General features: G+C 46.3%; 1 protein-coding gene across 2 annotated transcripts in view; it reads right to left on the reverse strand.

Moving 5' to 3' along the window:
• Positions 1–4,897: 4,897 nt before the first annotated feature.
• Positions 4,898–25,058, reverse strand: part of LOC112237507 (transcription initiation factor TFIID subunit 4-like) — a 117,404-nt gene continuing 97,243 nt past the window's right edge. For both annotated transcript variants that reach the window (XM_042321192.1, XM_042321193.1), the window contains one exon: positions 4,898–5,380. In XM_042321192.1, coding sequence (XP_042177126.1) covers positions 5,210–5,380 — 171 coding nt within the window. In that variant the 3' untranslated portion in view covers positions 4,898–5,209. The remainder of the gene's footprint in view (positions 5,381–25,058) is intronic.

The raw sequence follows: 25,058 nt of genomic DNA on the forward strand, positions 1-25,058 counted from the left end.
CAGTATGTGGCAGCATTTAGCTCACCTTCATCAGTTCACTTCCCTGTTGACACAAGAGTAAAGCAACTCAACAATACCTCTTACAGGTGGCAAGTTCTCACAGATACCTCATTACATTACTGGGCAATTTTCTCTAACATATTGTATGTTTTCACACATACACTCTCAGAAAAAAGAAGTGCTGTGCAGCAACATTTGTCCCTGTAGGAGAACCCCCTGAAAGTTGGCTCCAGATAGAACCATTTTGGGTTCCAAATTGAACCTATCTTCCAGGTGCTATTAAAGCGTGCTATTTTGAACCAGATCTTAAATGGTTCTATCTGGAACCTTTTTTCAGAGGGCTCCCCTACAGGGACACATGGTGCCACATAGCACTCTTTTTTTCTGAGAGTGTACCATTTTCTTTTAGTAATTTGTGGTCAGTAAGACCAAAATTGACAAGGAGTCCTACCACTTCTCTGTGTGGTGTGTCCACAAAGTCCAGAGACCGGAGGGCAGTTGTACAGTTGTTTGTATATTAAATTGTTATCAGGACACTGGTTTTTACTGAGCCCTCGACAGTCTTATTAAAAAAGAGACCTATAAGTCCTCTCATTTACTACCAAACAAAAATAATGAAAATAATTTCCAATTTGCAAGCATTATGTTGTGTACATATGGATTAAACACATTTCAAAAGGGTATACTTAAGGTACAAAATGTATATTATTGAAAATGTTTTAATAATTAGACTGTGGTATTAAAGGGCATGTGTTCACTTACAGTGTGTCCATTTGATTTTCTTGCATATTTGCGATAATAAAAGGATGTACTGTATATTTTCTGCCTCGTTCCTGTCCTTTGTGTCATTTCTTGGATAATAGGGTGTTTTTTTTCCTCCTTTCATCTGCACTAACACTGTCTCTTTCAAGAGGGAAAATACAGTACACCTCATGCAGTTACATGTAAAACAGATCTCTTGTGGTTTCTTAGGTGGTCATGAACTTTTTCAGTTTGACCTGAAGTGAACTCTCAATATACTATAATCCCCCAGAAAAATGTGTCAGACCCTGCACAAACATATCTCTGCAGAGCACCAGTTTAGTCCCTGCATGGGTAAAGTAGAGGGCGTTAGGGGTTAAATCAGGATCAGCAGTCTGAGGGGCCAAAGGGACTTTCAAATGGTTCTGCTGCTGCATCTGGACCAAACCCACCAGAATCTGCTCCCAAATCCCTGCATCTGGACAACAAACACCAGAATCTGCTCCCAAATCCCTGCATCTGGACAACAAACACCAGAACCTGCTCCCAAATCCCTGCATCTGGACAACAAACACCAGAATCTGCTCCCAAATCCCTGCATCTGGACAACAAACACCAGAATCCCAAATCCCTGCATCTGGACAACAAACACAGAATCTGCTCCCAAAGAATCTGGACAGCAAACACCAGAATCTGCTCCCAAATCCCTGCATCTGGACAACAAACACCATCTGCTGGACAACAAACCCAAATCCCTGCATCTGGCAAACAAACACCAGAATCTGCTCCCAAATCCCTGCATCTGGACAACAAACACCAGAATCTGCTCCCAAATCCCTGCATCTGGACAACAAACACCAGAATCTGCTCCCAAATCCCTGCATCTGGACAACAAACACAAACATCCCTGCAGACAACAAACTTACCAGAATCTGCTCCCAAATCCCTGCATCTGGACAGCAAACACCAGAATCTGCTCCCAAATCCCTGCATCTGGACAACAAACACCAGAATCTGCTCCCAAATCCCTGCATCTGGACAACAAACACCAGAATCTGCTCCCAAATCCCTGCATCTGGACAACAAACACCAGAATCTGCTCCCAAATCCCTGCATCTGGACAACAAACACCAGAATCTGCTCCCAAATCCCTGCATCTGGACAACAAACACCAGAATCTGCTCCCAAATCCCTGCATCTGGACAACAAACACCAGAATCTGCTCCCAAATCCCTGGGTTTTGCACCGAGTTAAACATTTTGGTCTTTTCAAAATGCTGCCGCTTAATTAGCAGTAGAATCCGGAGGGGACTTCTTCTTGGTCTCTAACACTGGTACTTAACTCAATTTGTACTTAGCATGTGTAATGCTAGTAAATGGATATGAAGTTGGTTTCAATAGTCAATTTCAGTTTGGGTCCAACTAACTGTCTTGTAAAAACATTACTGTTGATTTTGTGGTTAAACTTAAATAATTAAGAGAAATGGATTATTATGAGTAGCTAACATACTAACCTGTTATATAGTACAGTAATTACAACACTTAAGCTACAGATACACAATTTAAGTACAGTACTTTAATAAAGCTGTACTACCAAATCCAGCTACTCTGCAAAACTACAAAACTACAGAACTGTACTGTATGGTATCAAGTGTTACTAAACATATTACAGATTGATATGGATATTATGTATATTCAAAGAAATTGTACTCAAATCACAAAAGTCTGTGTCTGCTTAATTTAGTAAACAGTTTATTTATTATTTTACAAAATAGGTACAAATACAGAAGTATGTTTTTCACACAAACAGGACATTTTCAGGATATGTACAGAGTTTACCAAAAATAACATAGTCCTAATAAACACATGGTCCTGTAAACAATATTTACAAATTATCCATACATTAAAACATCTTCCAACTGGGTACATCAGTAATCCTTATATTTTGGCTAAAAAGCTGAAGTAGTAGAAATGTTCTCCTGTTAATTTATCAGAAATCATACAAATAATTATTAAAATATTAATAACCACTGAACAAATAGGTATTTTTGTGCTTTTAAACTTAAATTTTTTCAACTATAAGTACTTTGAGATAAAATTGCATTGCCTAAAATGTGGCAAATGAAATGCCAATGAAAAAATAACTCAAAAGAAAAATATATAAATAGTTTAAAAATAAGTGTCTCTTTCAACACCAACTGACAATACTGTTTGATGCTTAAGAGACAGGAACTATTTCTTTCTATACATTGGTAACACAGCGTTCTGTTTTTTTCTCATTGTATAAGTAATTAAAAAACTGTATATAATAGTGCTGTTAGAAAGAACTTCAATGAACATTCATTTCAAATGTTGCCCATTCAACAAATAAATGACAAAGCGACACAAGACAAGCTGCATAGAGGCTGGGCTATTCACAACCAACCAATAAGAGGATGGTCAGAAACAGGTGACAACACTGAGGCCTTGCAGAGTTGGACCCTAATGACAAGGATGTATAGCTACTGACAGAGAGGCAGTCGCCTCCCACCTCTCGTTCTAGAGAGAACATAAAAACATACAACTCTAAAAACATTGCAATGTCAATATTAGGCTTAAAGGAAGAATTCTCAAAACTGTACTTCAACAACTGTCCAGCTGCCCACACGTCTGATATGTGTTGTTAATAGTCTTGAAGTGAAACAGAGGAAACCCTAAGATGAGAGCTGCTTGTCGAACGACCATACTGCACTCTGGGCGTCTGCTGAGGGTATGGGCCTGGCCTCACAGAATAGGCTCTTCAGACAACCTAAAGTATTGTGGAAATGGGCACAAACAATGAGACAGATGGCCAACATCTAAATTCTACAGGGACATCTAGAAAAAAATAATCTCTCCATAAATTTGGGTACAGAGAGACTACTGTGCCTTGCTCAATGAGGGTGACTGGCCAGAATCCACCATATTGGTGGACTGTGGTAACTCTGACCATTGTTAGATTATTGACCTGTTGGATTGGATAAGACTATCTGCTTTGTATTGAAATAAAGTTTATAATGTGAAAGAATACAAAGAATACAATTTGCTTATTAACAGTTAAATGTTACCTTTCAGGTATTTTACATTTGTTCATGTTTTTTAAGTGTACTGTATGTAAATTATAAAGTATTTTTGTCTGTAATGTCTTTTTCGTTTTGTGTCGGACCCCAGGTAGACTAGTTGTCGTCATGGCGTCAGCTAATGGGGATCCAAAGAAAATAACATCATAACACATTTCAATGCACATGATTTTACAGAATATCTCAGTATTGAGTCATTAACATTACATGTGGTAAAAATATCATACATGCTGTTTAAAAGTATTCAAAATGACTATTTACATTTAAAGAGCTCGATTTCTGTTATGCTGTAATCCATTTTCTGAAGATAAACTTTCCAAAAAGCTGCTCTGGTAAGTTTCTGGTATAAAGAATCAGACCACTCTATGACTTGTTAGTTTTGTGTGACCATATTCACTGAACTTTGTTCAACAAATACATTCTAGAGAATATTGTAGGCTGTATTAAGTTCAGAATAGGATTTTTTAAAAGAAAATCACTTTGAGATGGTTCATTCAGTATTTCGTCTGGGACATCAAATGTACAACTGACATGGAAAAGTACTGGCTCAGGTCCTTAGACACAAAAACCCATTTCTCCTTAAAAACCCAGTCCCAATAATCCCCAAGGAGTTTGCATCACCATGGCCTTAAAGTCAACACTCTAAATACATATACACTGAGTGTACAAAACATTAAGAACACCTACTCTTTCCATGACATAGACTGACCAGGAGACTGCAGGTGAAAGCTATGATCCCTTATTGATGTCACCTGTTAAATCCACTTTAATCAGTGTAGATGAAGGGGAGGAGACAGGTTAAAGAAGGATTTCTGAGACATGGATTGCATATGTGTGCCATTCAGAGGGTGAATGACCAAGACAAAAGATTTAAGTGCCTTTGAACAGGGTATGGCAGTAGGTGCCAGGCGCAGCGGTTTGTGTCAAGAACTGCAACACTGCTGGGTTTTTCACGCTCAACAGTTTCCCGTGTGTATCAAGAATGGTCCACCAGCCAAAGGACATCCAGCCAACTTGACAACTGTGGGAAGCATTGGAGTCAACATGGGCCAGCATCCCTGTCAAACACTTTCGACACCTTGTAGAGTCAATGCCCCGACGAACTGAGGCTGTTCTGGGGGCAAAAGGCAAATATTAGGAAGGTGTTCTTAATGTTTGGTACTCAGTGTATTTATCATGAAGCTAAAACAGATAAAGACACATACAATATATTTTAGTGAGTTTTTTCTCTCGCCTTTATATCAAAAGCTACGTTAATATCAACATCACAACAGACACTGAGCTGAAACATCTGACCCGATTGAAGGCACGTTGCAGGGGTAGAAGGAGATGGTAAGGAAGAGAGAGGAGGGTGCTGGGAGGGAGAAGGTGCTACTTGAGCAGAGCCCGGTAGAGCAGAAGTGAGTGGGCTGTCTCTTTCTCCTGCTCCATGTAGAAGATGAAGTCCCTGAGGTTGACGCGGGTGATGCGTTGACGTTGCCGCTGTGACGACGTGGAGGGGGAGGAGGCGGCGCCCGGCGACCCCACTGAGATGCCTGATACCTGGGGAGAGAGAGAGGAGGACAAGGGGAAGTCCTGGGATAACATATCCATTTCAACATCATGTACACCAACATCATGAACATCATGTGCTCCAAGGCTAGCGGCTGTAGGTGGCTGGTAAGAATTAAATAACCAATTCAAGTTCAAAATGTTTGAGTTGGCACTCAAACAGACAGAGAGAAGAGACAGAGAGAAGAGAGAGAGACAAGACACAGATAGAGGGGACGGTAAAGTAAGTAAGGGACAACAGATCACTAACATCAATATCATCCAATCATGACAAGGCTTTCATTACTGTGAACGCCTTCACTCCTCTGTGTCTAAGTCACCCAACGTGTTGAAGTCTGAAGTTTACATTACACCTTAGCCAAATACATTTAAACTGAGTTTTTCACAATTTCTAACATTTAATCCTAGTAAAAATTCCCTGTCTTAGGTCTGTTAGGATCACCACTTTATTTTAAGAATGTGAAATGTCAGAATAATAGTAGAGAGAATTATTTGTTTCAGCTTTTATTTCTTTCATCACATTTCCAGTGGATCAGAAGTTTACATCCACTCAATTAGTATTTGGTAGCGTTGCCTTTAAATTGTTTAACTTGGGTCAAACACTTCAGGTAGCCTTCCACAAGCATCCCACAATAAGTTGGGTGAATTTTGGCCCATTCCTCCTGACAGAGCTGGTGTAACTGAGTCAGGTTTGTAGGCCTCCTCGCTCACACACACTTTTTCAGTTCTGCCCACAAATTTTCTATAGGATGAGTTCAGGGCTTTGTGATGGCCACTCCAATACCTTGACTTTGTTGTCCTTAAGCCATTCTGCCACAACCTTGGAAGTATGTTTGGGGTCATTGTCCACTTGGAAGAACCATTTGCAACCAAGCTTTAACTTCCTGACTGATGTCTTGAGATGTTGCTTCTATTTTGTGAAGTGCACCAGTCCCTCCTGCAGCAAAACACCCCCACAACATGATGCTGCCACCCCCGTGCTTCACGGTTGGGATGGTGTTCTTCGGCTTGCAAGCCTCCCCCTTTTTCCTCCAAACATAACAATGGTCATTATGGACAAACAGTTCAATTTTCGTGGCTGACTGGCGGCTCTGGCAGCTCCTGGCTGACTGGCGGCTCTGGCAGCTCCTGGCTGACTGGCGGCTCTGGCAGCTCCTGGCTGACGGGCGACTCTGGCAGCTCCTGGCTGACTGGCGGCTCTGGCAGCTCCTGGCTGACGGGCGGCTCTGGCAGCTCAGGACAGACGGGCGGCTCTGGCAGCTCAGGACAGACGGGCGACTCTGGCAGCTCAGGACAGACGGGCGACTCTGGCAGCTCAGGACAGACGGGCGACTCTGGCAGCTCAGGACAGACGGGCGACTCTGGCAGCTCAGGACAGACGGGCAACTCTGGCAGCTCAGGACAGACGGGCGACTCTGGCAGCTCAGGACAGACGGGCGACTCTGGCAGCTCAGGACAGACGGGCGACTCTGGCAGCTCAGGACAGACGGGCGACTCTGGCAGCTCAGGACAGACGGGCGACTCTGGCAGCTCAGGACAGACGGGCGACTCTGGCAGCTCAGGACAGACGGGCGACTCTGGCAGCTCAGGACAGACGGGCGACTCTGGCAGCTCAGGACAGACGGGCGACTCTGGCAGCTCAGGACAGACGGGCGACTCTGGCAGCTCAGGACAGACGGGCGACTCTGGCAGCTCAGGACAGACGGGCGACTCTGGCAGCTCAGGACAGACGGGCGACTCTGGCAGCTCAGGACAGACGGGCGACTCTGGCAGCTCAGGACAGACGGGCGACTCTGGCAGCTCAGGACAGACGGGCGACTCTGGCAGCTCAGGACAGACGGGCGACTCTGGCAGCTCAGGACAGACGGGCGACTCTGGCAGCTCAGGACAGACGGGCGACTCTGGCAGCTCAGGACAGACGGGCGACTCTGGCAGCTCAGGACAGACGGGCGACTCTGGCAGCTCAGGACAGACGGGCGACTCTGGCAGCTCAGGACAGACGGGCGACTCTGGCAGCTCAGGACAGACGGGCGACTCTGGCAGCTCAGGACAGACGGGCGACTCTGGCAGCTCAGGACAGACGGGCGACTCTGACAGCTCAGGACAGACGGGAGACTCTGGCAGCTCAGGACAGACGGGAGACTCTGGCAGCTCAGGACAGACGTGAGACTCTGGCAGCTCAGGACAGACGGGCGACTCTGACAGCTCAGGACAGACGGGCGACTCTGACAGCTCAGGACAGACGGGAGACTCTGACAGCTCAGGACAGACGGGAGACTCTGGCAGCTCAGGACAGACGGGAGACTCTGGCAGCTCAGGACAGACGGGAGACTCTGGCAGCTCAGGACAGACGGGAGACTCTGGCAGCGTAGGGCAGGAGGAAGACTCTGACAGTGCTGAGCAGGCAGGAGCACCTGTAGGAAGGAGACGGAGAGACAGCCTGGTGCAGGGGGGCTGCCACCGGAGGGCTGGTGCGTGGAGGTGGCACCGGATAGACCGGACCGTGAAGGCGCACTAGAGCTCTTGGTTATACTCTCGGTTATATCCTTCCTGTTTGGCCCTGTCTGGGGGTGTCCTCGGATGGGGCCACAGTGTCTCCTGACCCCTCCTGTCTCAGCCTCCAGTATTTATGCTGCAGTAGTTAATGTGTCGGGGGGCTAGGGTCAGTTTGTTATATCTGGAGTACCTCTCCTGCCCTATTCGGTGTCCTGTGTGAATCTATATGTGCGTTCTCTAATTCTCTCTTTCTCTCTCTCTCTCTCTCTCTCTCTCTCTCTCTCTCTCGGAGGACCTGAGCCCTAGGACCATGACCCAGGACTACCTGACATGATGACTCCTTGCTGTCCCCAGTCCACCTGGCCGTGCTGCTGCTCCAGTTTCAACTGTTCTGCCTTATTATTATTCGACCATGCTGGTCATTTATGAACATTTGAACATCTTGGCCGTGTTCTATTATAATCTCCACCCGGCACAGCCAGAAGAGGACTGGCCACCCCACATATGCTCTCTCTAATTCTCTCTTTCTTTCTCTCTCTCGGAGGACCTGAGCCCTAGGACCATGCCCCAGGACTACCTGACATGATGACTCCTTGCTGTCCCCAGTCCACCTGACCGTGCTGCTGCTCCAGTTTCAACTGTTCTGCCTTATTATTATACGACCATGCTGGTCATTTATGAACATTTGAACATCTTGGCCATGTTCTGTTATAATCTCCACCCTCCACAGCCAGAAGAGGACTGGCCACCCCACATAGCCTGGTTCCTCTCTAGGTTTCTTCCTAGGCTTTGGCCTTTCTAGGGAGTTTTTCCTAGCCACCGTGCTTCTACACCTGCATTGCTTGCTGTTTGGGGTTTTAGGCTGGGTTTCTGTACAGCACTTTGAGATATCAGCTGATGTATGAAGGGCTATATAAATACATTTGATTTGATTTGATTTTGAGCACCGAGCCTGCCCAACCTTACCTGGTTGAATGCTCCCCGTAGCCAGGCCAATGCGGCGACGTGGAATAGCCCGCACTGGGCTGTGCTGCTGTGCTGGCTAACCGGGGACACCATGTGTAAGGCTGGTGCCATGTACCCCGGCCCGAGGAGACGCACTGGAGACCAGATGCGCTGAGCCGGCTTTATGGCACCTGGCTCGATGCCCACTCTAGCCGGCCGATACGAGACGTGGCTATGTATCGCATAACATGGTGCCTGACCGGTCCCTCTCTCTCCACGGTAAGCACGGGGAGTTGGCGCAGGTCTCCTACCTGACTTCGCCACACTCCCCGCGTGCACCCCCAATACATTTTTCGGGCTGCCTCTCGGGCTTCCAGCCGCGCTGCCATGCTGCCTCCTCATACCACCGCCTCTCGGCTTTCGCTACCTCCAGCGTGGTAATTGTTCATCCTATTAATAAACTGAACTGAACACTAAATACAAAGTAACAAAAGAGAACAAACGAAACAGCTCCGTCAGGTGCAACACACACTAAACAGAAAATAATCACCCACAACTCAAAAGTGAAACCTAAATATGGTTCTCAATCAGGGACAACGATAAACAGCTGCCTCTGATTGAGAACCATACTAGGCCAAAGAAATCCCAAAACATAGAAAAAGGAACATAGACAACCGACCCAACTCACGCCCTGACCATACTAAAACAAAGACATAATAAAATAACTAAGGTCAGAACGTGACAACAGGTGTAGACCTTACAGTGAAATGCTTACTTACAAGCCCTTACTTCAGTTTTAACAAAGTAAAACCCTCTTGTAGAGTAAGAGAACGAGATCAAAGCTGATTCACTAATAAAGTCCAGAACTTTAGGTGCATTCTAGTGTACAAAGAAATCATTTGCAGCATTACTTTGCACTTAAACTAGCAGGAGGTGAAGATCATGAAAACAATCTTGATGTAGTCAGACTGAGGGGGAAGACATTGTTCATATTTAATTGTCTTCAAAGCTCTTTATATCGCCCTGGAAATGAACACATTTTCTCTAGATAAACAAATCAGCTGACACAGATCTGAGCTGACTTTTCCATTCTGAAACAAACTCCTCGTTTGTATTCAATTCTATGCAAAGAAGCGGGAAAATTAAAATATAGAATGAGTGTATACAGAACCCTGATATAAATCACAGACAACCGTTTACGTTTCCAAATGAAAAACATCAGGTAGCAAATCCACCAAAATGCCCACTCACCCACTGTAACCCAGTCAGAAAGAAATAAGACAGACATTTCCGTTAGGAACTCCCCATAACACCCTCCCACAATTACATTGATTGCACCACTCTATAAACATACAGTTGTATAGACAGAGCCTAATTGCAAGCATATGAAAGGTATGGATTTACAGGACCCAAGACTACAGTGCAGTTGTACAAACTCACCCTATAGACGTTGTATACATGACAGTGGGGGAGTAAGGGTGGCCACAGCCTCTCTGTAGTCTCTAGGTTGCGTCCCAAATAGAACCTCATTCCCTATAGAGTGCACTAAAGTATCCATAGGGCTCTGGTCAAAAGTTATTCCCTATAGAGGGCACTATAGCACTCTGTTAAAAAAATGATTCCCTATAGAGTACGCTATAGTCCTCTGGTCAAAAGTTATTCCCTATAGAGTACACTATAGTGCTCATAGAGCTCAGGTCAAAAGTTGTTCCCTATAGAATGCACTATAGTACTCATAGAGCTCTGGTCAAAAGTTATTCCCTATAGAGTACACTATAGTGCTCATAGAGCTCTGGTCAAAAGTTATTCCCTATAGAGTGCACTATAGTACTCATAGAGCTCTGGTCAAAAGTTATTCCCTATAGAGTGCACTATAGTGCTCATAGAGCTCTGGTCAAAAGTTATTCCCTATAGAGTACACTATAGTGCTCATAGAGCTCTGGCCAAACGTTATTCCTTTTAGAGTGCACTATAGTGCTCATAGAGCTCTGGTTAAAGGTTATTCCCTATAGAGTACACTATAGTGCTCATAGAGCTCTGGCCAAACGTTATTCCTTTTAGAGTGCACTATAGTGCTCATAGAGCTCTGGTCAAAAGTTATTCCCTATAGAGTACACTATAGTACTCATAGAGCTCTGGTCAAACGTTATTCCTTTTAGAGTGCACTATAGTGCTTATAGAGCTCTGGTCAAAAGTTATTCCCTATAGAGTGCACGATAGTACTCATAGAGCTCTGGTCAAAAGTAGTGCTCTACATAGGGAATAGAGTTCCATTTGTCCCTCCCATGTCTCCCTCCACACATCTGTTCCTGTCAGTGATGTTGACAAGTCGGGAGGGCCAGTCGGGGTGGAGGTGCACACGGGACAGGCCTCCGTCTGTCTCCTCCATCCCCAGGGTCCTCACTGGGAAGGAGCGCCCCTACCCTCACCCTGCCTGGCTCATCAGGCCAATCACGACTGACCACAGGTGAAAGATGGGCCTGCCCGCTGCCATGCCAATTACTGCCACTCACCCCACTGCCCTGCGACACAGCAACACACTCCACCAATCAAAGCCATCCATCTACCTGGACAGACGGGGCGGGTGGCCGCCGGCGTGTGGCGTGGAGGGGTGAGGAGGAAGGTGGGGATGGGCAGTAGCCCTGGACATCACTACTAGCCCCCTAGCCTTATGGTCTGGAGCTCCCAGAATGCCTCACTCAGCTCCTGTGGGTACCCAGTTCATGGCGAGCCTCAGCCTGGGTAAGTGATCCAAATACAGGGAGAAAGGTCAGCCTGCTGCCAGCGAGCCAAGCTGATTTCACTTAGCTAACGCAGCAGCGTCGCAGGCAGCCTCTTCTCTTCCTCCTCCCCTCATCTTAATAAGCCTCTGCAACCTGCCAGCAACCCAAACACACGATCTGTTGTTGTCTGTATCTATGGAGACCAATCCCTCTTTCAAATGCATGTTGACTCATGTTAAGGGGGAAAATAGGAAAATACACTCACAAACACAAAACAAAGCAGATGGCTGAGTGTCAGATATAAGGAGAGGCGAGAAGTCAAAACACCACGCTTTTCCGTCAAACCGCAATTATATAGTAATGGTGTCTGACATTAAATGAACAGCAGAATGGCACGCTTCGTAAGGTCACTGTGGAGAGAGATAGAGAGAGAAAGAGAGACAGACAGACAGAGAGAGTTCGTCTTTGCAAAATCGTCTTTGCTGCTGAGAAAGATCCACGAGGCAAAAAGCAGCATCTGTCATTTTATCTGTGATGGGTGCTGCGGGGCATTATGTCACATGACATATCCATCCTGCAACACACACAGGGATACCTCGATACATCCTTTCAGACGTTCTAGTTGTTTGGTGCCCTGAGACACACAGACAGACAGAGCTGTGGAGAACCTGAGGAGAGGACATGGGGCTGAGAGGAGAGGTGACTATAGAGACTGGATACTCGAGAGAAGGGCCCCAGTCCGTTAACACTGGCTACAGCCCTTACCTCCTCACCTCCACACTCTAACATGCCAGTGTGCCAATTGGGATAGACACACTGGCTGGGAGACCAGGGAGCCTGGGTGTGCATGTACATGCAGAAACACACAACTGACACAACTAACATGATGTGCATAGTGTTCACTCAGTATCATTATGGCGCCTACATATTTCAGCACACAAACTGATCAGGAAGACAGCAAGAGGATGCTTACCCTCATTTAGATATTTGTCCTCCATTACACTGCTGTGTTATTCACTCATTACTATAGGATAGTATCTATACTATAAAGGGAAGATTTCTTTCTTCCACTGTAAGGAAATGGTGAGCTCAGGTCAGTCTACCCAATATTTTCTATCTTCCCTAATCTACTGTTCAACCTTGGGTGCAGAGAGGGCCAAGATTAGTCCCCACTTTACTAAATTTACTTTTGATTAATAATGTATGTTTTCTCTCTCCTTCTCTCTCTCCTCTCCTCTCCTGGCTAATTGTCTGGTGGTGTTGAAGCTCCTAGGTGTCTTAGGAATTAGCATTTGGTCCTTTATTGTTTAGGGTCTTTCTGCTGATCAGCAGCTTTGAACTTGAGTGGCACTGGGCTTTGATGCTGGAGCCAATATTGGATTTGGCTCAGGTCACACCTTCGGGCTGAGGGTTAATGGCCCACTTTTCCTGGCATACACACAGCTCTACACAGCACAGAGAGGGTTGGTTGGCCCAGCAGAGCCAATACTGCTGGATCAGCACTATGTAGAGAGGAGAGGAGGCTGCAGACAGGAGCTGGGAGAAGAGGAGGCTGCAGACAGGGGGCTGGGAGGAGAGGAGGCTGCAGACAGGGCCTGGGAAAAGAGGAGGCTGCAGACATGGGGCTGGGAGGAGAGGAGGCTGCAGACAGGGGGTGGAAGGAGAGGAGGCTGCAGACAGGGGGAAGAGAGGCTGCAGAGCCTGCAGACAGGGGGTGGGAAGAGAGGAGGCTGCAGACAGGGGGTGGGAAGAGAGGAGGCTGCAGACAGGCTGCAGGGGGTGGGGGGAGAGAGGAGGCTGCAGACAGGGGCTGGGAAGAGAGGAGGCTGCAGACAGGGGGTGGGAAGAGAGGAGGCTGCAGACAGGGGGTGGGAAGAGAGGAGGCTGCAGACAGACAGGGGGCTGGGAAGAGAGGAGGCTGCAGACAGGGGCTGCAGACAGGGGGGGAAGAGAGGAGGCTGCAGACAGGAGGGGTGGGAAGAGAGGAGGCTGCAGACAGGGGCTGGGAAAAGAGGAGGCTGCAGACAGGGGGTGGGACTGAGAGGAGGATGCAGACAGGGGGTGGGAAGAGAGGAGGCTGCAGGGGCTGGGAGGAGAGGAGAGGCTGCAGACAGGTGGGGAGGAGGCTGCAGACAGGGGGCTGGGAGAGAGGCTGCAGACAGGGGTGGGAAGAGAGGAGGCTGCAGACAGGGGCTGGGAGGAGAGGTGGCTGCAGACAGGGGCTGGGAAGAGAGGAGGCTGCAGACAGGGGCTGGGAGGAGAGGTGGCTGCAGACACACATGTACACACAGACAGACAGACAAGACAAAAGTGCATATGCACACAGCAGTCTGCACAGTTTCTCAACAAAAGTCATCTAATGTGTGTGTTTCACATTCTGGGAAAAAATCTGTAAGGTCAAGAAATAGTTTGGCTATGTGGGCTGTATGTACATATTAACCTACAACTTACATGTTAAACCATCCCTTTCCACATGTTCATAAAGCCTGAAACTCACGGCAAAAAAATGGAATCTCTGACTTACAAACAGACTTACAACGAAACCTCTTTATTGACAAGCTAAACAGGAGTTAATGTGACAAGGCACAACCAGACATTAACGGTACAACAGTCATGACTGTGGCTGACCGGCTGTGCAACTGGGAACATCTAATGGGGGACCAGTGGTCAGATGGTGGTGAAAGGGTTAGTGAGTGTGTTAGTCCCTCTTAGTCAAAGAGCCCGACCCACCGCCCTGCTCTGTGAAGTTAGGAAAGGTCCTCCCATCACCACCGTACCGACTGACTGACTGTGTGCCAGGAACACAAAGCTTTCCCACATGTTCACCTCCACGCTGCATTTCATCCAGGGAACGCTCCTCTCATCCTCTCTTCCCTCCCTCCCTCAGTTCTGTTTATAGTGTGTAGCCCAGCCGTGGGAGTGCAGTCCCTCTCTCTCCACGCTCGGTCTGCACTCTCCGTCTGCCCAACCGCCTCTCCCTCTCTCCTACGGCAGCCATTAATCAGCAACAGAGCCCCTCTCTCTTTCTCTTCCTCTCTTTCTCCCTCTCCCTCCATTTCCTTCTCCCTCTCTCTCCCTCTTTTCTCGGTCCCCATTGCTCTCTCTCCCCCTGTCCCTCTTTCTTTCGCTCTCTCTCTTTCTTTCTCTCCCCTATACGCCCACAGACATGCTGGATGAGGCCATTTTGAAAGAGTTAACAGATGTCGGCTGATTTGCCCCGGGCCTTTTGACATCGCCCAAGTGATGTATTTGATGTGGAGTTTATTCAGCTCTAATAAACGTATAAAGAATTAGAATAATAATTCACAGATGTACCATACACCAGATTATATGCCGGAGCCCCTCTTTGAACCACGAAGAGAAGGCAAGCCAAGATTAACAGAACCAGGGGAGGGGATGAAAAGGCTTTGGTTCAGTCTGCTGGTAATCAGGGGGTCAGGATGGGAGAGAGGACAGAGGAAGACTGGACTAATACTGCAGGTTTATGTTCAGACTCGTACACAGATTGCCCTTTATCTGACCTTGTGGAGGGTCAGGGCTCATAGAGAGGTCCTATTCTGTAGGAAACCATACAATGATCATGAAACAGAGAGAGAGAGAGAGAGAGAGAATGTTCAACCATGTAAGGTAAATATAGTCATTTTAATCTAAAAAAGGGTCTCATATTTTCCCTTTGTCCTTGAAAAGATTACAAAAAAGGAAAAACTGAACAAATAGGAGAGAAAAATAGTCAGGTCTGGCATTCTGATCATGATAAAAATATGTAGGAATTACTTTCAAAACAAACAACTTCCATTTGGTTCTCCACTAAAGAACAACAAATATACAAAGAAATGCCAGTTGCAGAGCATCTTAATACCCACATAAAACATAAAAACTGCTACCCAGCTCCATGGCAATAATGCATAGCAACCGTGCAGAATTTCAGTCAAGGAGAAAGAGGCAAAAAAACACCTTATTACTTCTAACTCCTGCAAGCCATTTTGGTCTCCAAAGGTTTCAGAGCGCCGCAGGCCATGTGTCTGCAGTGTTTCGGGAAATGACTTGCCTTCGCACGAACACTGCTATGTTCTGCAGCACTGCTGCCCCCAGCATCCCCGCTCAATTTCTGTTTAACCCTTTCCTGGCTTTCCTCACACTGACTCACAGCAACAGACCAGCGCTGTAGTCTACACCCAGCTACAGCTCTATAGCCTAGCTGTCACACTGTTCAGCCTCACACACAACACAAACCAATGCAAATCAGAACAGCTTTTTCACGAGCTAACACATTAACTCACCATCTAGTTTGGCTACTTAAGCATGTGATGGCTTAAAACAAACATGGAGGATGAGAAGGCAGAAGGTTATAGGGGCAGATAGAGGGAAAGGGAAAAGAGCAGTAAAACAAATCCCTAACAGTTGATTTACGGTGTGAGTACAACAACACAGTTCGAGGTACACTTGAGTGTGTACCAACCATGGATTAAATCTGCAAACTCGTTGACACAACACATAATTAAAACATCTTGCTTTAGGTCAGGAATTTTCTAATTAGTAGTGTACTGACAAAGCTGCAATTCCATCGCCTTGAGTTTCAAAGTCCACAGGTTACTGCTAAGATGAAAGCTGAACCTGAAGCAGTGTTCTGGAGGGCTGCTCATACAACTCCTCAGAAGACAGTCACAGGGTCACCAAGCTAAACAGTGTGCAGCACCCGGAACCTTCCTTCCAAACAAAGAACTTCAAACTTCCCTGCCTGGAAACAGATTCTGGGGTGTTTTTTATTTTCCAACCTCAGAGAAACAAAAGATTTTGTTGAGGAGCGAGTCGGAGATGGCAGAAACTACAACAAAAAACACAACATCTTTTTTCATATGTTTAATTGCAACGCTCTTAGCTGGACTAGCTGACTATCTTACCAAATTAAGAGACTGCAATATATTAAGTAGGTTATATTCCCGATGTTAAAGTTGGTAATAACATTGTGGGGTTAATGGTCTATTGTTTGCCAGTGGTACAACAACAGAGCTGTTATTACCTAAATCAAATTGATTAGACATGAAATGTCTTTGTCTTTTAATATTAAAACACATGGACATTTAAACAATAAGACTATTAGACTGTTGAACATGGAAGCCCCATCCTAGCAACCCATTCTGAAGTTCTATCTCCAGCAGTACAACATACTACTAATAGGACAATACTGTACTCTACATGCTTGATAACCTGGGCAATTTATCAGGGCAAGTATCTTCAGAACTGCTGTTCAGAAAGTATCAGTTGTGCCAAACTTTTTCTGCATTAAATATTCAGAGCGTTTCATATATAAAATGAACCCAATTAGAGTTAAAATGGGGAAAGTGTAATGAGTCTCAAGTCAGAATGCTTGTCTTCAGAAGTACTCTGCTAATGAGCCCTTGTTGGTTTTTACACACTTTAAATGGTGTGGCAGTGTCATTTCTTGCGGTTTTAAATTTTTAATTCAAGTTGAATGAGTGGGTGGTGACTGAGTTAATAACCAAGGCACTGGTCGGGGTGTTTTTCAACTGATGGTTAGCTACTTTTAAAGGCCCAGTGCAGTGAAAATTCAGTTGTTCCTGTATTTTATATTATATTGTACAACAGCTGATGAAACTAACACTGTGAAAGAGTGAAAAAAAGTGATCATTGTTATTTCCAGATAGTTGCTGGTTGAAAATATAATCTACACAGAGCGGGAGTTTCGGCTTGCCTGATGACATCACCATGCTGTAAATGGATTAATAGACCAATAAGAAAGACAGTTCCAAACTTCTCTGCCAATAACAGCTAGTTTTAAGTTTTCCCCTCCCCACTCAGACCACTTCCAGACGGTCCTAGCAAAATGATTGTTTGTGGCTAAAAAGCTATTTATTTTATTTAAATTTTAAGGGAAACAATAACAGTGTGGTAGTTCATTGTTACCCAGACATGTTTTGATATTGATATAAAAACAGCTGCATTGGGCCTTTAAGAAAGATGCCAAATGAGGGCTGTGGTCCAACTCAGATGTCTTTGTTGAAGTGAATCACTCCTAAACTTGGACTGGGAGGGACAGGAACCAGCAAACAGAAATAAAGAAGCTACTCAGGAAAGAGTAAAGGATGACCAGGTACTGAACACATTACTGAACACATCCCAGACAGAAATGGCCTAATTGGGGAGAAGAAAGTAGGCTAGCGTAATGGTAGCCAACATTAGTGAACTATAGAGCATCGTACTGTGGTACTAATAGATCCTGACTTCACAGGGTAATGGGAGGCAAACTATAGGCACACGAGTAGATCCCAGAGCACCACACTCTACCCATCTACCCAGAACTGTCAGTGTTTTCCCATAAAACCACATACGAGAAGCGACACTTTTCACTTCCAAGGAACATGTAATATAACCCAGTGCACCAAGGGACTGCTTATGCAGATCACTGAGATATTAGAGAGGAGTTTTCCAGTGGAGGTTCAAACTCTAAACAGGTCCTTGATCTCAAATAAATGGGTCCTTTTTTGCAAACTATCGCCTTAGCCGTCGTACGCTCTGTCCCTGTACTGCTCCTGTCACCAATCCCCACCTGATGTAAAGCGTGTATAAAGCGTGTAGCTACAGTGTGTCATTAAAGGCAGGGGGAGTAGGTTACGTCTGAAGAGCAGCTCTGATTAACATCCTGGGTCTGCAGGGGACAGACAGAGATGATCTTCATGTTTTATATAGATGCCCCAGAAAGAACCAACTGAAACTTGAGGAGTTTAATTCTAAAGAGCAACTCCATGTGCATGTTTGACCTACCTACCCAAGGCTGGGTGTCATATTGAAAGGGGTTGTCAAACCTGGGACATTTACAGCACATTTTACATCTTTTTCTTGACATGGTGTTCAGCTTTGTGGGACTAGGTGGAACAAAGTGAACAGAACTAGAGAGTATGAGAAGCATACTGTAGGTGATTAGGGGATGAGTCTAGGCTCCATTCGGCCCAACTAGGAGAGACACCCACAGGGTCAAAGGTTAAGAAGAGATGTGCAGCTCCCTGTTTGTCTTCAGTTATTGGGACACTCCCCCCCAGCCTTCTTCACGTACACTGGAAGCTTCATTTCTCTCAACAGATTTCTCCTGCAGAGGCCCTAAAGGCTTCCTCAGTATACCTGCACAGCGTTTTAGCAACCTGTTCTACAGTAACAGCATTTTGTCTTCTCAGGCAGCTAATCTAACTGTGTGTATGTATAAAACCTTATCTACATATTGACTCGGTATTAAACCCACACCCTTGTCTGCTATAATAATTACATATCATGTAAAAGGAAGTGCTTCATTCTTCCTGCACCAGGGGCGGGAAGCTGCGGGTTTGCCCACCGGCAAACGCCCTGCCGACTAACACCTCCAGTGTTGCCTGATATTCAAACACACCCAAAGCCATTGTGTTCCCAGTCAATGGTAGACTTCCTATTAAACTGCTACTGCACAGCATCCAAATCACTGTGAGCACAGCGCCATGCAATGTGCCTGGTTTACACCGTAGTAGTGTCCTCTGTCAGACAGCAGAGTGGATGCAATGTGCCTGGTTTACACCGTAGTAGTGTCCTCTGTCAGACAGCAGAGTGGATGTAATGTGCCTGGTTTACACCGTAGTAGAGTCCTCTGTCAGACAGCAGAGTGGATGTAATGTGCCTGGTTTACACCGTAGTAGAGTCCTCTGTCAGACAGCAGAGTGGATGTAATGTGCCTGGTTTACACCGTAGTAGAGTCCTCTGTCAGACAGCAGAGTGGATGTAATGTGCCTGGTTTACACCGTAGTAGAGTCCTCTGTCAGACAGCAGAGTGGATGTAATGTGCCTGGTTTACACCGTAGTAGAGTCCTCTGTCAGACAGCAGAGTGGATGTAATGTGCCTGGTTTACACCGTAGTAGAGTCCTCTGTCAGACAGCAGAGTGGATGTAATGTGCCTGGTTTACACCGTAGTAGTGTCCTCTGTCAGACAGCAGAGTGGATGTAATGTGCCTGGTTTACACCGTAGTAGTGTCCTCTGTCAGACAGCAGAGTGGATGTAATGTGCCTGGTTTACACCGTAGTAGAGTCCTCTGTCAGACAGCAGAGTGGATGTAATGTGCCTGGTTTACACCGTAGTAGTGTCCTCTGTCAGACAGCAGAGTGGATGTAATGTGCCTGGTTTACACCGTAGTAGTGTCCTCTGTCAGACAGCAGAGTGGATGTAATGTGCCTGGTTTACACCGTAGTAGTGTCCTCTGTCAGACAGCAGAGTGGATGTAATGTGCCTGGTTTACACCGTAGTAGTGTCCTCTGTCAGATAGCAGAGTGGATGTAATGTGCCTGGTTTACACCGTAGTAGAGTCCTCTGTCAGACAGCAGAGGGGATGTAATGTGCCTGGTTTACACCGTAGTAGTGTCCTCTGTCAGACAGCAGAGTGGATGTAATGTGCCTGGTTTACACCGTAGTAGTGTCCTCTGTCAGACAGCAGAATGGATGTAATGTGCCTGGTTTACACCGTAGTAGTGTCCTCTGTCAGACAGCAGAGTGGATGTAATGTGCCTGGTTTACACCGTAGTAGTGTCCTCTGTCAGAGAGCAGAGTGGATGTAATGTGCCTGGTTTACACACGTAGTAGAGTCCTCTGTCAGAGAGCAGAGTGGATGTAATGTGCCTGGTTTACACCGTAGTAGTGTCCTCTGTCAGACAGCAGAGTGGATGTAATGTGCCTGGTTTACACCGTAGTAGTGTCCTCTGTCAGACAGCAGAGTGGATGCAATGTGCCTGGTTTACACCATAGTAGTGTCCTCTGTCAGACAGCAGAGTGGATGTAATGTGCCTGGTTTACACCGTAGTAGTGTCCTCTGTCAGACAGCAGAGTGGATGTAATGTGCCTGGTTTACACCGTAGTAGTGTCCTCTGTCAGAGAGCAGAGTGGATGTAATGTGCCTGGTTTACACACGTAGTAGAGTCCTCTGTCAGAGAGCAGAGTGGATGTAATGTGCCTGGTTTACACCGTAGTAGTGTCCTCTGTCAGACAGCAGAGTGGATGTAATGTGCCTGGTTTACACCGTAGTAGTGTCCTCTGTCAGACAGCAGAGTGGATGTAATGTGCCTGGTTTACACTGTAGTAGAGTCCTCTGTCAGACAGCAGAGTGGATGTAATGTGCCTGGTTTACACCGTAGTAGAGTCCTCTGTCAGACAGCAGAGTGGATGCAATGTGCCTGGTTTACACCGTAGTAGTGTCCTCTGTCAGACAGCAGAGGGGATATAATGTGCCTGGTTTACACCGTAGTAGTGTCCTCTGTCAGACAGCAGAGTGGATGTAATGTGCCTGGTTTACACCGTAGTAGTGTCCTCTGTCAGACAGCAGAGTGGATGTAATGTGCCTGGTTTACACCGTAGTAGTGTCCTCTGTCAGACAGCAGAGTGGATGTAATGGACAGGTAATAAAGCCAGCAGGGGCCTGTTTAATGCTTGTCAACGGGTCAGCCCCTCAACCGGGGAACGCACACACACACACACACACACTGCATACAGTAATCCAGTCTGACCCAGGAGGTATGTTTACTTCCCCTGGCTCCCTCTCCTTCATTGTGGGTTTATATAAACACTGACAAAGACCCACCAAGCCTTGCAGCAAGACCACATCTATCGCTCTCAACTGACATGTAATCAGCCACACTGACGCAATCTGGGCAGACCAAATCCGGTTCTTCACACTCACAACTCAAACTCCCAAAGTTCTATCAGTCGAGAGTGTTCATTAGTCCAACAAATACATAATTGATGCAATCTAAAAAATACATGTGATAATGAATCAAAATGGGAATGAGACACAAAAGCCACAGAGCGAAGTTCTCTCGGCGATGACAGTTCTTTGTTTCGTGTTAACAGTAAATTAACTCGTAAGAACTGGTCAGGAGAGCCTTGGGTTAGTTAGTTACATGTTGGCCAGCTGATCTCACTCCAACCATTTCCAACCACAACAAAGCTCTGTTGTCCCGTACTTCTCCTCAGAGAACAAAGACTTAACGCTCCCCCTGGCTTGTTAATGCTTCACTCACAAATAGGAGCAATCTGTCTGTTTATTTGAATTCTTTGCTCTCAGTTCTAGAACGGCAATTAGGCTATTCAACCAGATAAAAAAAAAGGCATCATCCAATAGAAATGTAGTTTTCAGTAACGTATGTGGTGGCCCTCTTAAGGAAGTGTGCTAAATTGATCCAACCCACCTGACTGACTATGAAAACCTTTGTAATGTAATATACTTGACGAATAACAACTTAACCTATGGGGTTCTACAACAAATTATTCTCTTTGAGAAAAACAAACAATTGTCGAGCACCTCTCCAAAATCACAAGTCTTTTATTCTCCCTCTCTTTCTCTTCATTGAGAGGTAGATGATGATACCGTCTAGGGTGATGATGTCTGAATTCTGCTGAGATTATTTGTCAAAAACGCCTGAATTTCACAGTTAATTGGGCTTGTTAATTAGCACAGGATGTCTAATTCCCATTGCAGTCAGTGTGCTAAATGGTAGAGCTTTATCAAGCGGATGCCTTTCCTTTCCTTAACACCCAAGATAAAGACAAGCACCCAGGCCCTGTACAACAAGCCTGGCTAGGCTATACTACACTGTACATTACAGCACCCAGACCCTGTACAACAAGCCTGGCTAGGCTATACTACACTGTACATTACAGCACCCAGGCCCTGTACAACAAGCCTGGCTAGGCTATACTACACTGTACATTACAGCACCCAGACCCTGTACAACAAGCCTGGCTAGGCTATACTACACTGTACATTACAGCACCCAGGCCCTGTACAACAAGCCTGGCTAGGCTATACTACACTGTACATTACAGCACCCAGGCCCTGTACAACAAGCCTGGCTAGGCTATACTACACTGTACATTACAGCACCCAGGCCCTGTACAACAAGCCTGGCTAGGCTATACTACACTGTACATTACAGCACCCAGGCCCTGTACAACAAGCCTGGCTAGGCTATACTACACTGTACATTACAGCACCCAGGCCCTGTACAACAAGCCTGGCTAGGCTATACTACACTGTACATTACAGCACCCAGGCCCTGTACAACAAGCCTGGCTAGGCTATACTACACTGTACATTACAGCACCCAGGCCCTGTACAACAAGCCTGGCTAGGCTATACTACACTGTACATTACAGCACCCAGGCCCTGTACAACAAGCCTGGCTAGGCTATACTACACTGTACATTACAGCACCCAGACCCTGTACAACAAGCCTGGCTAGGCTATACTACACTGTACATTACAGCACCCAGGCCCTGTACAACAAGCCTGGCTAGGCTATACTACACTGTACATTACAGCACCCAGACCCTGTACAACAAGCCTGGCTAGGCTATACTACACTGTACATTACAGCACCCAGGCCCTGTACAACAAGCCTGGCTAGGCTATACTACACTGTACATTACAGCACCCAGACCCTGTACAACAAGCCTGGCTAGGCTATACTACACTGTACATTACAGCACCCAGACCCTGTACAACAAGCCTGGCTAGGCTATACTACACTGTACATTACAGCACCCAGGCCCTGTACAACAAGCCTGACTAGGCTATACTACACTGTACATTACAGCACCCAGACCCTGTACAACAAGCCTGGCTAGGCTATACTACACTGTACATTACAGCACCCAGACCCTGTACAACAAGCCTGGCTAGGCTATACTACACTGTACATTACAGCACCCAGGCCCTGTACAACAAGCCTGACTAGGCTATACTACACTGTACATTACAGCACCCAGACCCTGTACAACAAGCCTGGCTAGGCTATACTACACTGTACATTACAGCACCCAGACCCTGTACAACAAGCCTGGCTAGGTTATACTACACTGTACATTACAGCACCCAGACCCTGTACAACAAGCCTGGCTAGGCTATACTACACTGTACATTACAGCACCCAGGCCCTGTACAACAAGCCTGACTAGGCTATACTACACTGTACATTACAGCACCCAGACCCTGTACAACAAGCCTGGCTAGGCTATACTACACTGTACATTACAGCACCCAGACCCTGTACAACAAGCCTGACTAGGCTATACTACACTGTACATTACAGCACCCAGACCCTGTACAACAAGCCTGGCTAGGCTATACTACACTGTACATTACAGCACCCAGACCCTGTACAACAAGCCTGGCTAGGCTATACTACACTGTACATTACAGCACCCAGACCCTGTACAACAAGCCTGGCTAGGCTATACTACACTGTACATTACAGCACCCAGACCCTGTACAACAAGCCTGGCTAGGCTATACTACACTGTACATTACAGCACCCAGACCCTGTACAACAAGCCTGGCTAGGCTATACTACACTGTACATTACAGCACCCAGACCCTGTACAACAAGCCTGGCTAGGCTATACTACACTGTACATTACAGCACCCAGACCCTGTACAACAAGCCTGGCTAGGTTATACTACACTGTACATTACAGCACCCAGACCCTGTACAACAAGCCTGGCTAGGTTATACTACACTGTACATTACAGCACCCAGACCCTGTACAACAAGCCTGGCTAGGCTACACTACACTGTACATTACAACACCCAGGCACTGTACAACAAGCCTGGCTAGGCTATATTACACTGTACATTACAGCACCCAGACCCTGTACAACAAGCCTGGCTAGGCTATACTACACTGTACATTACAGCACCCAGGCCCTGTACAAAAAGCCTGGCTAGGTTATCCTACACTGTACATTATGGCACTCAGACCCTGTACAACAAGCCTGGCTAGGCTATACTACACTGTACATTACAGCACCCAGGCCCTGTACAACAAGCCTGGCTAGGTTATACTACACTGTACATTACAGCACCCAGACCCTGTACAACAAGCCTGGCTAGGCTATACTACACTGTACATTACAGCACCCAGGCCCTGTACAACAAGCCTGGCTAGGCTATACTACACTGTACATTACAGCACCCAGACCCTGTACAACAAGCCTGGCTAGGCTATACTACACTGTACATTACAGCACCCAGACCCTGTACAACAAGCCTGGCTAGGCTATACTACACTGTACATTACAGCACCCAGACCCTGTACAACAAGCCTGGCTAGGCTATACTACACTGTACATTACAGCACCCAGACCCTGTACAACAAGCCTGACTAGGCTATACTACACTGTACATTATGGCACCCAGACCCTGTACAACAAGCCTGGCTAGGCTATACTACACTGTACATTACAACACCCAGGCCCTGTACAACAAGCCTGGCTAGGCTATACTACACTGTACATTACAGCACCCAGACCCTGTACAACAAGCCTGGCTAGGCTATACTACACTGTACATTACAGCACCCAGATCCTGCACAACAACACTGTACATTACAGCACTCAATGATCAATTCTACATCTTAATTAGGCAAACGACAAACAAGTGCAGGGCTTAATGAACCGTGTACCTCATCAAACAGCTGGGT

The sequence above is a fragment of the Oncorhynchus tshawytscha genome, linkage group LG04 (assembly GCF_018296145.1).
Source record: "Oncorhynchus tshawytscha isolate Ot180627B linkage group LG04, Otsh_v2.0, whole genome shotgun sequence".
In the NCBI taxonomy this organism is placed as follows: Eukaryota; Metazoa; Chordata; class Actinopteri; order Salmoniformes; family Salmonidae; genus Oncorhynchus; species Oncorhynchus tshawytscha.